Here is a 13797-nt window from a genome sequence, read left to right on the forward strand (position 1 = left end):
AAATGCTTTAAGTATTTGTAAAGCTGTTGGTCATGACCTAAAGGGTTAAGAAAAGGCAAAGGAACATAAAGTGGAGTGAATTACTTCTAGTAGAATAAATATTCTTTAATGAAACTTTTATTTTAGTCTGTATGCATGCACGCATGCTCAGTGGTTAAGTCGTGGCCAACTCTTTGCGACTGTATGGATTGTAGCCCGCCAAACTCCTCTGTCCTTGAGATTTCCCAGGCAAGAAAACTGGGTTGCCATTTCCTCCTCCAGGGAACCATTCCCACCCAGGTATCGAACTCCCGTCTCCTGTGTATTATGCATTGGCAGGCAAGTTCTTTACCACTAAGTCACCTGGGAAGCCCCTAGCCTATATATATAAGACTCATATAAAATATATTTTTACTTACGGCTAAGAGTTAACAAAAAGTCTGAAGAATCACTGCTTTATTTGAATTATTTCATTTGCTCCTCACAAGAACCATGTAGATAATATCATAACTTCTACCTTAAAATAAGAGAAATGAGGTTTTCTAGATGTTATATGGGATGTTCAAGATGATAGACTATCTACGTCACTTTTATTAATAATATCACGATTACTATTAGTGAAACTTTAGTTAATTCAGATTTTCTTATGCTACTCATTGGGTACTATAGTAAGAAAATCTGAATTAACTAAATAAAGTTTCAGTAATAGTAACTGAGACATGATTAATAAAGACAAACAGGTTTTCAAGGCAGACAAGTCTAACTGAATTTAATACCTGGCTCTTCCACTAACCAGCTATGTTGGCTTTGGCCTAACTTAACCTTTTCGACCTCTATTTCCCCATGTGTAGAAGGACAGTCATAAGGTTGTAAGTTTTAAGTGATTTAATATATGTAAATAGCCTAGACCACTAAATAGAAGCTGTTGCGATTAAAATAATTATTAGTGGTCACCCCTCCCCCCCGCCCCGGGTCCAATAAATCACATTCAATTTTACACATAATTTGAATGTGTAAAGAGAGCATCAGGAATTTACTGGATTATATAGAGAGGTATGAGAACTGGACAGAACAGGCATATAGCCATCCAAGAGTTTCTGCGGGCCTCGGGTAAAAAAGATGCCCAAGACAATCAGGGAGTTGGTTCAGGTCACTATGGGAATCAAGGGAAACAACGCTGCTTAAACGTAAAAACAAACACAACTATTTAATCCTTCCACAGCAACATCCATCTTCTTTCTCTGCAGTCTGGCAAAGGCTGAACCAAGGTGTCAAGAATCGCACCAGGTCAACTCCCAGCCACGAGGTCCCGGTATCAAGGAGCTAGGGCACAGAGGTTCGGAGAAACTCACCCCGGAGACTACGTTGACACTGCCCCAGAATCTCCTCCAGGGTAGAGTTCTCCGGGGACTTCGCCATGCACACACTCGGGGGCCAGAGATGGGAGTTGCGTGCGGAAGTGTCCAGTGTCCACCCCTCCAAGAATAACAGGCCTCAGCCCCTAGGATGCGCCCGCCTGCTTCCTGCAGCTGCTGTCACAGGGGATCAAGGAATCCCGGAGATTTCGGGCCTTTTTCCACCCTCGGGGCCTCGTGGTGGACGTCGGAAGCTGTAGTCCTCAGTGTCTAAGTCTACAGTCTCGAAGTTCCTACGAACCCGCCCAAAGACTACAATTCCCAGAGGGCAACGCGCTCGAAGCTCACGCTCTGGCGGTTTGGCGACCAGATCCGGTTGCCAAGAGACTGCTTGGAGGCTCCGCCCATTTCTGTAGCCTAGTCAGGCTTAGTCCTGCCTTCATCCCATCCTACTGTCTGGACCACCTAACTGACAGAAAGGGCTCGTTGAAAGGCTTTATTTATTCTTCTAAATTCACTAATATGCAGTTGATTCTTGAGGATTCTCAAGAACGCAAATAACGAGCTCCTACACCCTTCAGCCTCAACATCTCTCAACACTGCTAAATAAATTTTCAAGAAAAAGAAGCTCTGAATTTCCCAAACGGCGTAGATCGTGAAAGCGGCTGACACGCAATCTTATCAAGCCCAGCGACCCGACAGCAGCTTAGAGTTGGCGCACTGCCCGCTGGGAACTGTAGTCCCAGCCCGTTGCGGTCCCAGCTAAAGCCCGGGTCCTGTTCATTGTTGAAGCAGGTCTTCGGCGTACGCCTGCGCAGTCAGCAGCTGGAAAGGCCTGTGGTTGAGACCCCCCGCACGACTCCTTTTCATTGTCTGTGCTCGGCGCCTGCGCAGTAGGAGTTCGCCGGGACTGGGCCGGAGAAGGGGTAGGGCCGGGCTCCTCGCCCTCTCCCCAGGCGCCTGCGCACTGAGCGGCCGCTCCTTGCCGTTACCGCTATGTGCGGAGCGTGTGTGGAATAACGTTATTGCCCAGCAGCGCCGAGGGGCCCAGAGCTCGACCGCGGCGGCGGCGGCGACGACGACAGGGTGGGGGAGGACGCTTGCGAAAGACTCACGGGACGCGGCGCGCCCCGCCCCCCCGTCCGGTGCCTCTCAGCAGTGAGGGGTAAGTGATGCGCTCTGATGCCGTCGCCGCCGCCTTTCCACACCCTGCTCCTCGGGTTTGCAGCGGGGGCTCGGGCGCGGCCCGCAGCGGGCGAGGGTGAGGGCCAGCGGCGAGGGGCGCTTCCCCGAGGCTCCGCGCGCCGCCCCCTCCCCCGGACCTGGGACTCGGCGGGGACGCCCATCCCCCCAGAGTCCCCCCCCACCCGCCACCCCAACCCCGCGTCCCCTGGTCCAGCGGCCCGGCTTCCCCTGCTAGTGTCCACGTATTGAGTCGTCTTTGGCTGTCCTGGCTTTGTGCAGCCCCCTCCGCCCGAGCTGTTTGCAGGGGTGCGGGCGGAGCAGTGGAGGGAATGGCTGCGCTGCAGCTGGAGAAGGGGTTTTTCCCGGTCTGAGCAGCTCCCGGTGTCGACCCTTTTTGTGTGGTTGGTTTTGGGGTGTGGGGCGGTATGGAGAGGTCTGGCGAAGAGCGTTTTGGACGTGGTGGGAGGGCGTGGAAGATGTGGTGTCACTCAGCCCGCCGGGCCACAGCACCCGCGCAGGCTGTGGCTCCGTAGTAACCCGGGGGAGGAGAGAGTGGCTTCCTGTCGACTTCATTGTCCTGAGATTCAAATGTGGGCTTTGCTATGGGTCCCCTCATTGCCAGGGGAAGAAGAATTAGCAGCTGCCTAACCAGGGGCGGGAAGATGTGGGATTTGGAACCTAAGTCATAAAATCTCTGGGCTTTTGTTTTTTTTTTTAGTGTTTAGCGGAGTTTTTTCTTTGAAAATGTAAGCTCCAGGAAGACAGGGACAGTGCCTGTCCAAGCATTGCCAAGGTGATCCATGTAAAATTACTAGATCACGATGAAGAAAGGACTAGGAAGGGCCTGACGACAAAGCTGTTTGTGTAGCAGGAAGATGAACCAGCAGAATGTTTTTTCATTGGGTGGGTAACGCATTCACGTTCCTAAGGGAATAGGGTAGGATACATCTTTCCGTTTTGTTTTTTAAGCACTCAGAATTAAAAATAGGCCTGGTACATTTCTGTTTCTGAATTTTTAAATGCATGTTTTTATTCTCTTAGTGAAAATTTACCCGCTTGGGAGAAATGTAGTGAAGTAGATGATGCACTTGATTGAAAATGCATTGCTTAAAATGATTTTATTGTTAAGCTTACAGTGCATACAGTCGTTTGCTGGCATTAAAACCAGCAAAAGAGATTGAAGCAGGAAGGGGAGGACCCGGTGGAGGAATGATGTGAAAGGAGAGAGTTACATTATGAATACAGTATCCAGATCTTCACTAATATAATCTTAGCGGGGCGTGTGCAATGATATAGGAATTCTACTCTGGAAATACTACATTGCACGTTACAAACCATTTTGTATTTTTCTGCAATTTCTTTAAATAGTAAAACCAGTGCTGCTTTTACTTTTTCCTAACTTTATAAATTTTGTAGAGTTTTTTTTTTTTTGGTTTAAAACTGAAAAATCTAAATGCACTTGACAGAGACAGAGGAAGATATTAAAACTTGGAAAGTCAACTGATTTGTCTGTCCAAGCCCAACTGCTAATGAAAGGCAGAGTCAGATAAAACCAAGGTCTTTTTTCCAATGTGCTCTTTGATCTGTGTCCCTTAGTCCCCCTACCCTGTCAAAATTGTGGAATGCTTTTCTGCATGCTCTTTGAGTTGTCTGTGACAGTCAAGTTTATTAATACCTCATAGTTGTATTATCTGGTCTTTTTCTTTTGATGTAAAAGCAATACTAATGAAGAGGAACTTTAGTTTCATAAGTTAACTTTCTGATATGGGAAAAGATGCCTTAAAGTGGGCTTTTCATAAAAACAGAAACTGTTGGAATTTTCCCCCTACTTCATATTAGTAACCATATTTTAATGTTATCTTCTGCTATTCAATACTATTTTATAGTATGATCAACTCTATTAACTGTTATAGGAGCTCATGAAGTTCATCGTTCTTAAATTCAGTGAATTTTGTTATATTCAAGTTAAACAAGAGCTTACTGTTTGAGGGAAGAAAATTCACATTGAACTTTTTTATTAAAATTATGCTCTTTTATTCAGTTGATTTTGCCACAAAGTGGTTTTATTGTCTTATACTTTTTAATCCTTTAGTTCTACATTGTATTTCGATAGGCTTTTAAAAGAGAATTAGTATGTCTCTTAAATTTCGTCTTACTTAAAAATAATCTGTACTTAAATTCATCATGTGGAATTAAATCAAACTTGAAATGTATTCTACGTTTAAATTTAATGATGTGCTAAAATTACTTTATTATGGAAGTAAATAACCATCTGCATGCTTTTCAAATTTACACTATAAAATTATCATACATTGTGTCAATTAGTATGAATATCTAGGTGATTTAAAAAACCCTATTGCTTAAGGATTTGTTTTATTTGTTCCAAGTATCAGTTTCTTGTTTCCTTTTATCTCTTTAAAAAAACCCAGAAGCCTCCCGAAACTAGTTTTATTGTTGCATCTGATAGTGATCAGCTATCACTCATCTTGTACTAAATACTGTATATGTTTAAACTTGTTGTCAGTATGATTTTTACTCAACAAAATTCTGTCCCTGAAAAATAACTTGGTATTTTAATTAATGTGTAGTGATTTTCTTTTTTTCTTTATCATGAACATTGAGGGGATAAGCAGTATACTGTCCTTATAAATATCTTAACAGACAGCGTGATATTAAACTGCCAACTGAAATATCTGTATAGTTGTGAATTATTCTGCAAATAGATAAAAAAGAATTGCATACTGTCTGAAAAAAATTTGGTGGATAAATATTATTGACTGAAGCATTAAGTGTTATGTGTTTCAGTAAAAAATGAGTTTCCTCTAATGGGGAGAAACCTCAGACTATTTATATTTCATAAACTTTTGTTAATAACTAAGATTTCTAATAACTACCCTTGGTGAAATGGGTCTTTATTTACTCAAATATTTCTCGAGGGAAGTGCTCAGCAATGAGTAGCCAGTGTAGGCCGTCTAAAAGAGTAAGAAAACATCTGTCGGTAGTTGTTGTTTGGTTGCTAAGTCGTGTCTGACTCTTTGAGACTGTATGGACTGCAGCATGCCAGGCTTCCCTGTCCTTCACTATCTCCCGGAGTTTGTTCAAACTCATGTCCATTGAGCTGGTGATGCCATCCAACCATCTCATCCTCTGTCGGCCTCTTCTCCTCCTGCCCTCAATCTTTCCCAGCATCAGGGTCTTTTCCAGTGATTTAGCTCTTTGCATCAGGTATCCAGAGTATTGGAGCTTCAATTTCAGCATCAGTCCTTCTAGTGAATATTCAGGACTGATTTCCTTTAGGATTGACTGGTTTGATCTCCTTGCCCTCTAGTATGCTTGATTAAATTGGATATATAGTCCAGTTTAGTTGAAATGATTATGCAACAGTATATTCTATTTCTTGGGCAAAATGAATGACATAGCTGGTATGTACTAAAGGAAACCCCACTCCTATTCAGAGGTAGAAAGGAAACCAACAAAACCAAGGTTATAGAAATTTCTTTCATCCAATAGCGGTTATGCAAGGCATAGACATAGAATTGAATTCCAAGCATGCATTGCATAGGTTTGAAAAACAGAAAACAAAACACAGCAGAGAACAAGTTATTATTTAAGTGTATTGGTGGCTAACAAATAATATAGAAAATACTACCCTTTGGAACATAATATTTACTGAATACATGAGTAACGTATGTGTGTGCTTAGCTGTTCAGTTGTGTCCTGACTCTGCAACCCGTGGACTATAGCCTGCCAGGCTCCTCTTTTCATGGGATTCTCCAGGCAATGAGTAATACTTACTGTGTATTGAGTACCTACAAAGTGCCAGGCGTTTTGTGTGTCTCTGTGTAATTCATGCAACCTTGTATAAATAAGGTATTATTTTATACTTAAAGTTGAAAATACTTGAGGTCCTGAGTTAGTGAATAATTTTGCCTCTGTGTGATTCATTACTCAGTGGTAAAGCCTATTAACTGAACCTTTGTCTTTTTGACTGAAGCCAAAATTGTTTTCATTCATCTTTTTTCAGTAAGTTTAAAAAAATAACATTCATTTCCTCCTAATTCAGATTATTTTAGAATCAGAGGAGACTTTAGAAGTCATCTCAAACGATGTGCCATTTATTACTAATCCCTGAGATCTTACTGAGCCCACCTTCTCCATGAGCAACACTTCCAAGAGCAAACGGCCATAGGATGGCTAATTTGGCTTTTGAAAATTATAATAGAAAGCCCTTACTTAAACTGAGCTAGCATCTGCTTTACTATGTAAGTTATTCTATTGGGTATAGTTCTTTTGTGAGATACAGTAAGGTTTTTCTCAATATAGTGGTTCTCTGCCAGGTTTTCCCTTTTCTAAGTTAAATCTGCAACCTCTGCAACTTCATATGATGCAGTTTCCTTTAGCTTCCTCATCTCTATCACTAGATATCTGTCAGGCAGTTTCGTCAGTGCTGTTCTTTTCTGTTCTGATTCTGCTTCCACATTTAGTTCTGCAGTTGTGGTCTGAACGCAGTGTAGTGAAATTATCCCTTTCCTTAATTCAAGCCATTCAGTTGTGTTTACAGTCTAAAATTGTGTTAACTCCAGCAACGGTGATATCTTACCAGTTCTAAGCAGAAAAATGCTATGTGGCTTTTCAAGTTATATTTATCCAATTCAAGGGATTATTTTCTTTTTTATATTCTGTATTTCTATTTTTCTGGTGTTAAAATGACCTTTTTTTATGAAATGATAGCGTTGGTAGGTAGTAAGTTTCTTTTGATATTAGTCTTTCGGTTTTGTTTTCGTGTTCTTAAATAAACAATAAAAAGTTGGCCTTCTGTTATTTCCCATTCTGTTTCTTAGAATAATTTGTCTGGAAATCACTGATGTGGTCAATATAAACAAGCACCTTTTTTATATTAGGATCTTTCCCATTCTGAATATACATGTAGATAATGTTTTTAAGCAATGTTTACCTTTAGCCCTTTTAAATATCATCTAATTGAAGGTAGTTAAAACTTGAGATCTTCTTGAATAATGATTCTGTCATCCAAGGGATTAGCTTCTCTTCCTGGCTTTTTGACATTTATAAATTTAACAAGCAAGCCCTCTTATATCTTTATCCTGCGCATGTATTGGATATAGCCAAGGACATACCATGCAAATTTATGAATAGAAAAAAAGTTACATAAAGTGTGCTGGAGGAAGAAGGTCACCTTTGTCTGTGTGTCAACAAGGATTATGAAAACCATTTGAATGTTTTGTTTGTTTGTTTTTAATTAAAGAGAAAATCATTATATCCTCTAATACTAAGGGAGTTGGTTGAAGCTTACTGTCTGGTATGGATATGGATAATTATATAATTATATAAAGTTAAGCATAGATGCTGTGAATAAAAGTAAATCAGAGTAAAGGGATAGAGAGTGATGGACTGCTATTTTTAATTTATTCTTAAGTAGTCATTCACATGGCACATTAAAATGGTCCAAAAAAGTCAAACTATTAGAAAAATAATGTGAAAAATCCTCTCACCCATCCACCTTATCTGCTGACTTAACCACTTCTGCCAATCTAATAGGTAACTTTTTAATGTATCCTTGCAGTGAATTTTTTTCAATTTAAGTAAATACTGTATATGTTTTTATACTATTTACCCTCTTTTACACAAAGATAGTGTCTTTATACAATATTCTGCATCTTGAGAGCTACTATTTTAGAGACTGGTTAGGTAATATCATTCTTTGAGAAAGTAACTGCAGCCATGAAGTTAAAAGATGCTTGCTCCTTGGAAGGAAAGCAATGACAAACCTGTGCTAAGTCATTTCAGTCATGTCTCTCTGTGACTCTGTGGACTGTAGCCCACTAGGCTCCTCTGTCCATGGGATTCCCCAGGCAAAAATATTGGCGAGGGTTGCCACGCCCTCCTGCAGGGGATCTTCCCCACTTAGGGACAGAACCTGGCTCTCTCATGTCTCTTGCATTTGCGGATCTTTACCATTAGTGCCACCTGGGAAGCCCCTGTCAAAACTAGACAGTGTATTAAAAAGCAGAGGCATCACTTTGCCAACAAAGGTCCATATAGCAAAGCTGTGGGTTTTCCAGTAGTCATGTATAGATGTGAGAGTTGGACCATAAAGAAGGCTAAGCCGAAGAATTGATGCTTTTGAATTGTGGTACTGGACGAGACTCTTGAGAGTCCTTTGGACTGCAAGGAGTTCAAACCAGTCAATCTTAGAGGAAATCAACCCTGAATATTCATTAAAAGGACTGTTGCTGAAGCTAAAACTCCAATACTAGGCCTCCTGATGCGAAGAGCTGACTCATTGCAAAAGACCCTGATGCTGGAAAAGATTGAAGGCAAAAGGAGAAGGAAATAGCAGAGGATGAGATGGTTAGATAGCGTCATCAACTCAATGGACATGAATTTGAGCAAACTCCGAGAGATAGTGTAGTCTCGGCTTGCTGCAGTCCATGGGGTTGCAAAGAGCATGACACGACTTAGAGACTGAACAACAGCAAGATCTTTCCTAGGTGGATGGATGTGACCACTGCTGCTACTGAGGTTTGAACAGGAGAGACAGTTGCAGTGAGAAGAATTTGTTATCAGGAATTGCCTCAGAGGCATTACTTGCGTGATCTTGAGCTTGTCACGACTTAGTGACTAAACAGCAAAAGGAACAAGGTATGTCACTTAATTTCAGAAGTTCAGTTTCTTTGTTTATAAAATAAAGCTGGCAATAGTCCAGCTACCTCAGAGGTTTATTTTGAAAAACTCATTAGATATAAAAGACATGAAAGCTGTAATTACATTTAGTGATCCTCTTCCCAGTGCCACAAGTGTGGTATCATTTGATAATATTAGATTTGAAGAAATGTTTTGGTTCAAGTTCCATCAAGCCCAAAATATCTGTAATGAATGAAAAAAAAAATCTGCCAAGGGTTTTAGTACTTTTTAAGGAATGAACTTTTTTCATCTGTTATTTTTATTTTAATGTTTTAAATTTATTATTTAAAAAAAATCTTTAATATTTATCTCTACTAATTATTGAATGAACAGTTTATTTTTTAGTTCAGAGAAAACGCAAGCCTGTAAATATTTTTATCAGTACACCTTTGGTTACATTCCTTAGATTTTATATATACTGGTCTCAGAGTTTCTACTTTTTAAATTATTCATTTTATTCATTTTCACCAGAGTAAATTCATGAGATAAGTTTTTGTTGTAAAATACAGAGCCTATGTGTATGTGATTTATTATCGTTCTTCTGGATTTTTTCCTATTATTTTTAATGGAAATTATTAAAGATATACAAGGGAACTGAAATAGTTTCATAGTGACTACTCACATACCTACCATCTTGATTCTGCCATCGACATTATAGCAGAATTAGTTAGTTTTATCACATATCTGGCCATAAACCTTTGTCTGTTCACCAGTCCCTCTTACATTGATCCATTTCAGAGTAAACTGTAGAGGTGTGTTTTTCACAAAAGGGTTCTTAAATCATTTGAAATTGTTTCAGATTTAAGTTTTCTGAATATACTTTTGAAATATCTTGTAGTAACCACTGTCATATTAAACAGTTTAAAAATGAAGTACACTGTTTTCTATTCCAGTGGTATTACTGAGGGCTTCCCTGGTGGCTCAGCTGGTAAAAATCCACCTGTAATGCAGGAGACCCCCGTTTGATTCCTGGGTCGGGAAGATCCCTGGAGAAGGGATAGGCTACTCACTCCAGTATCCATGGGGATACACAGTATTCCCTGGTGGCTCAAATGGTAAAGAATCTGCCTGCAATATGGGAGACCTGGGTTCGATCCCTGGGCTAGAAAGGTCCCCTGGAGGAGGGCATGGCAGCCCACTCCAGTATTAGGGCTTCCTGGGTAGCTCAGCTGGTGAAGAATCTGCCTACAATGCAGGAGACCCCAGTTTGATTCCTGGGTTGAGAGGTCTCCCTGGAGAAGGGATAGGCTACCCACTCTAGTATTCCTGTGCTTCCCTGGTGGCTCAGACTGTAAAGAATCCACCTGCAGTACGGGAGACCTGGGTTCAATCCCTGGGTTGGGACGATCCCCTGGAGGAGGGCATGGCAACCCATTCCAGTAATCTAGCCTGGAGAATCCCCATGGACAGAGGAGCCTGGCGGGGTACAGTGCATGGGGTCTCAAACAGTCGGATACGACTGAGCGACTAAGCAGAGTGTTACTGAATTCAGTTTTTCTATAAATAGCTAGCTGACAAAATTGACACCAGCCATATAGGAAGACAAGATATTCGTTGTTTGTATGTTCATGTGTGTGTGTGCTTTTGAAGAGGAATGGTAGATAGTTTGGTTTTTGTTTTTGATTAAGCTGAAGAGCTATTGAAGGAAACATACACTATTTCTCCCATCCAAGTACTAACAATGTCCGACCCTGCTTAGCTTCTGAGATCAGATGAGATTGGGCGTATTCAGGGTGCTATGGCCATAGAATACACTGATTCTCTAATCCAGTGATTCTGCTATTTCCTTCAGTCACAAATCCAGAAATGAAATGAAATATTTCTTCTCAGTTCAATACCTTACTACCTTGCACTTCCGCTGTTCCCCTACCCTTCTTTTATGTGAAAAATTCTGTGTTGGGCCATTCACTAAATATAAGAGCCTTTGCTTGTGGTGAAAGAGCACGGTTCCACATTAAGATTTTAAGTGGTTCCTGTAACAGATTCCAGAATGTTAAGGATCTACTATATGGAATAAAGAATTTAAAATTTGTAAATTGGAGAGGTGGGAACAAATAGAATGCAATTAAATGAACGGTAAACAAAGTAACATTTAGACATTTATTTGGGGAGAGTGGCCTGAGGACAAGAGAATGGGCTTTTAAGTTTATTGTTAATAACATTCAGAACATAATTCATTAATAGAATCTGGCACTGTTTTGCTAATGGATTTTAGGTTAATTACAAGTTCATAAGTGTTGTTCACCAAAGATATGATGAAGTTTGTATAAGATGGATGTTTCATCAAAGGATACTATCCGACGACCATTTCTTTTTTTAAATTTTCAGGTGTCTAGTTTTGTCACTAGGATTTCTAATCTCTGACTTGCTCTTCCTGTTCTCTCTTTTTCCTGGGTGCAATTTGTAGTTTTTTCCTCCAGTCTCAGCATTCTAAATCAAAACATGGTGTATTTCCTGTGTGCTAAGTTTCAGTTCAGTCACTCAGTCGTGTCTGACTCTTTGCAACCCCATGGAATGCAGCACGCCAGGCTTCCCTGTCCATTACCAACTCCAGGAGCTTGCTCAAACTCATGTGCATCCAGTTGGTGATACCATCCATCTCATCCTCTGTTGTCCCCTTCTTCTCCTGCCTTCAGTCTTTCCCATCATCAGGGTCTTTTCCAGTGAGTCAGTTCTTCACATCAGGTGGCCAAAGTATTGGAGTTTCAGCTTCAACATCAGTCCTTCCAGTGATTATTCAGGACTGATTTCTTTTAGGATAGACTGGTTTGAAGTCCTTGCAGTCCAAGGGACTCTCCAAAGTCTTCTCCAACACCACAGTTCAAAAGGCATCAATTCTTAAAAAATTCCTGTGCACTAGTACTTTGTAAATTTCTTTCTCTTTATTAAATTACAGCCCATTCCCTTCTCTGCCATGTTGTCAGTCCAGTCAATCCAAGTTGAAGGGGTCTTTTTGAAGTACTAGAAAATACATGTTTTCGTGTACACATTTCGTGTACACATATGATTTATCTAAATAAAGGAAGATTGGGAGAGAGAGTACCTGGGTGGTTGATACTGCCATTTATCAAGATAGAACAGAAGGAAAGGCAGATTTTGTCAGAGGATGGAAAGATGGCAGGTTTGTTTGTTTGTTTGTTTTTCAGATTAATTCTGACAGATGGATGGGGACTTGAAAATGATTTACAAGTACTTAGAGATCAGGTCTATATCTTATAAGAGAGGTTTTGGCTTGAAATTTAGATGTGTCACTTAATAAACTGTATTTGAAGTCCAGTGCATCTGTCCCCAATCTTTTTGGCACCAAGGACTATTTTCATGAAAGGCAATTTTAGACAATTTTTGTGTGGCAACCTAGATCCCTCACAGTGGGGTTTCCCATCCTGTGAGAATCTAATGCTTCTGCTGACCTGACAGGAGGCAGTAATGTGGGCAGTGGGGAGCGGCTGTAAATACAGATGAAGCGTCATCATTCCTGCGCTGCTCACTTCCTGCTGCACTGCCCGGTTCCTAACATGCTACAGACAGTACCTGTCCATTGGCCAGGGATTTGGGATCCTGGGGTTCCAGTGGCTTCATTGAAGTCTCAAAGAGAACATATATTGGGAACTAACCTCCTAAAAAATAAAGATTTAAAGAGAAAGTAGAGACTGACCACAGAAGTCCGAGAAGCCAAGTAATGTTTCCAGAATGGTCAGAGATATTATGAGGTGATGTAATAGGGATGTTAAAGATCATTGGGTTTAGAGTTATAAGGATATTTTTGACCGTGATTCAGTAGGGCGGTTGAGAGGAAGAGAGAGGACAGAAATTCAGCAAACTGTCAGAAGATATTCAAGAATGTTTGAAAGGTAAGGAAGTTGGTTAGCTAAAACAGACTGTTTTTTAAAGCCTAGCGCCAAAAACAAGGAAGGAAAGCACTCTTAGGTAAACTATATACTGTTTGTACTTTATTTTCTTTTTCAAGGTTTTTAAATTTTTTTTTTCATACTTTCTAATCATTTTTAAACAATTTTTTTGTACAACAAATTTTCAAGATGTAAAAACTTAAACATTTAAAAAAGAATAAGCTCTTAGGACATATGATAATATATTTATCCCTTTATTTGAAAGTTAATTTTAGGACATAGGTTCTGAAAGGTAAGATATTCTTAGATTCACTTATATTCCAGCTTTGCTAGTGTATAAGAAGCTAGCTGTCAGGACTAGATTTTTAAAATAAGCTGCTGTCTAAGGGTATCATGCTCAAAATCCAAAAGTTACTTTGGCCTTGGAAATCCAAATTTACTAATGTACATACTGAGTTGTGCTATAAAACTGCTTTCTTTTTTTTTTTTTGATATGTATATATACCATATGCTCTTACAAAGTAAGTTTACCATTTGATAGTATTCAAATATAATGATCAGAATCACTCTTTAAAATGTATTAAATGTATTCTTTGTAATGATATTCTGATAATAAAAAACCTAATTTTGTAAGCGTCAGTTGTTTAATGAATTATAATATGTGAAAGAACAAACTTATGGACATAGCAACAGTTGAAGCAACTATTGACAATTTTCGGTCAAAGATA

General features: G+C 40.1%; 1 protein-coding gene across 1 annotated transcript in view; it reads right to left on the reverse strand.

Moving 5' to 3' along the window:
• The window catches only part of SDCCAG8 (SHH signaling and ciliogenesis regulator SDCCAG8), a 239901-nt gene extending 238503 nt beyond the window's left edge, over window positions 1–1398 (reverse strand). The window contains exon 1 of the mRNA XM_052653987.1: window positions 1332–1398. Coding sequence (XP_052509947.1) covers window positions 1332–1398 — 67 coding nt within the window. The remainder of the gene's footprint in view (window positions 1–1331) is intronic.
• Window positions 1399–13797: the final 12399 nt, after the last annotated feature.

This window comes from Budorcas taxicolor, chromosome 16 (genome assembly GCF_023091745.1).
Source record: "Budorcas taxicolor isolate Tak-1 chromosome 16, Takin1.1, whole genome shotgun sequence".
In the NCBI taxonomy this organism is placed as follows: Eukaryota; Metazoa; Chordata; class Mammalia; order Artiodactyla; family Bovidae; genus Budorcas; species Budorcas taxicolor.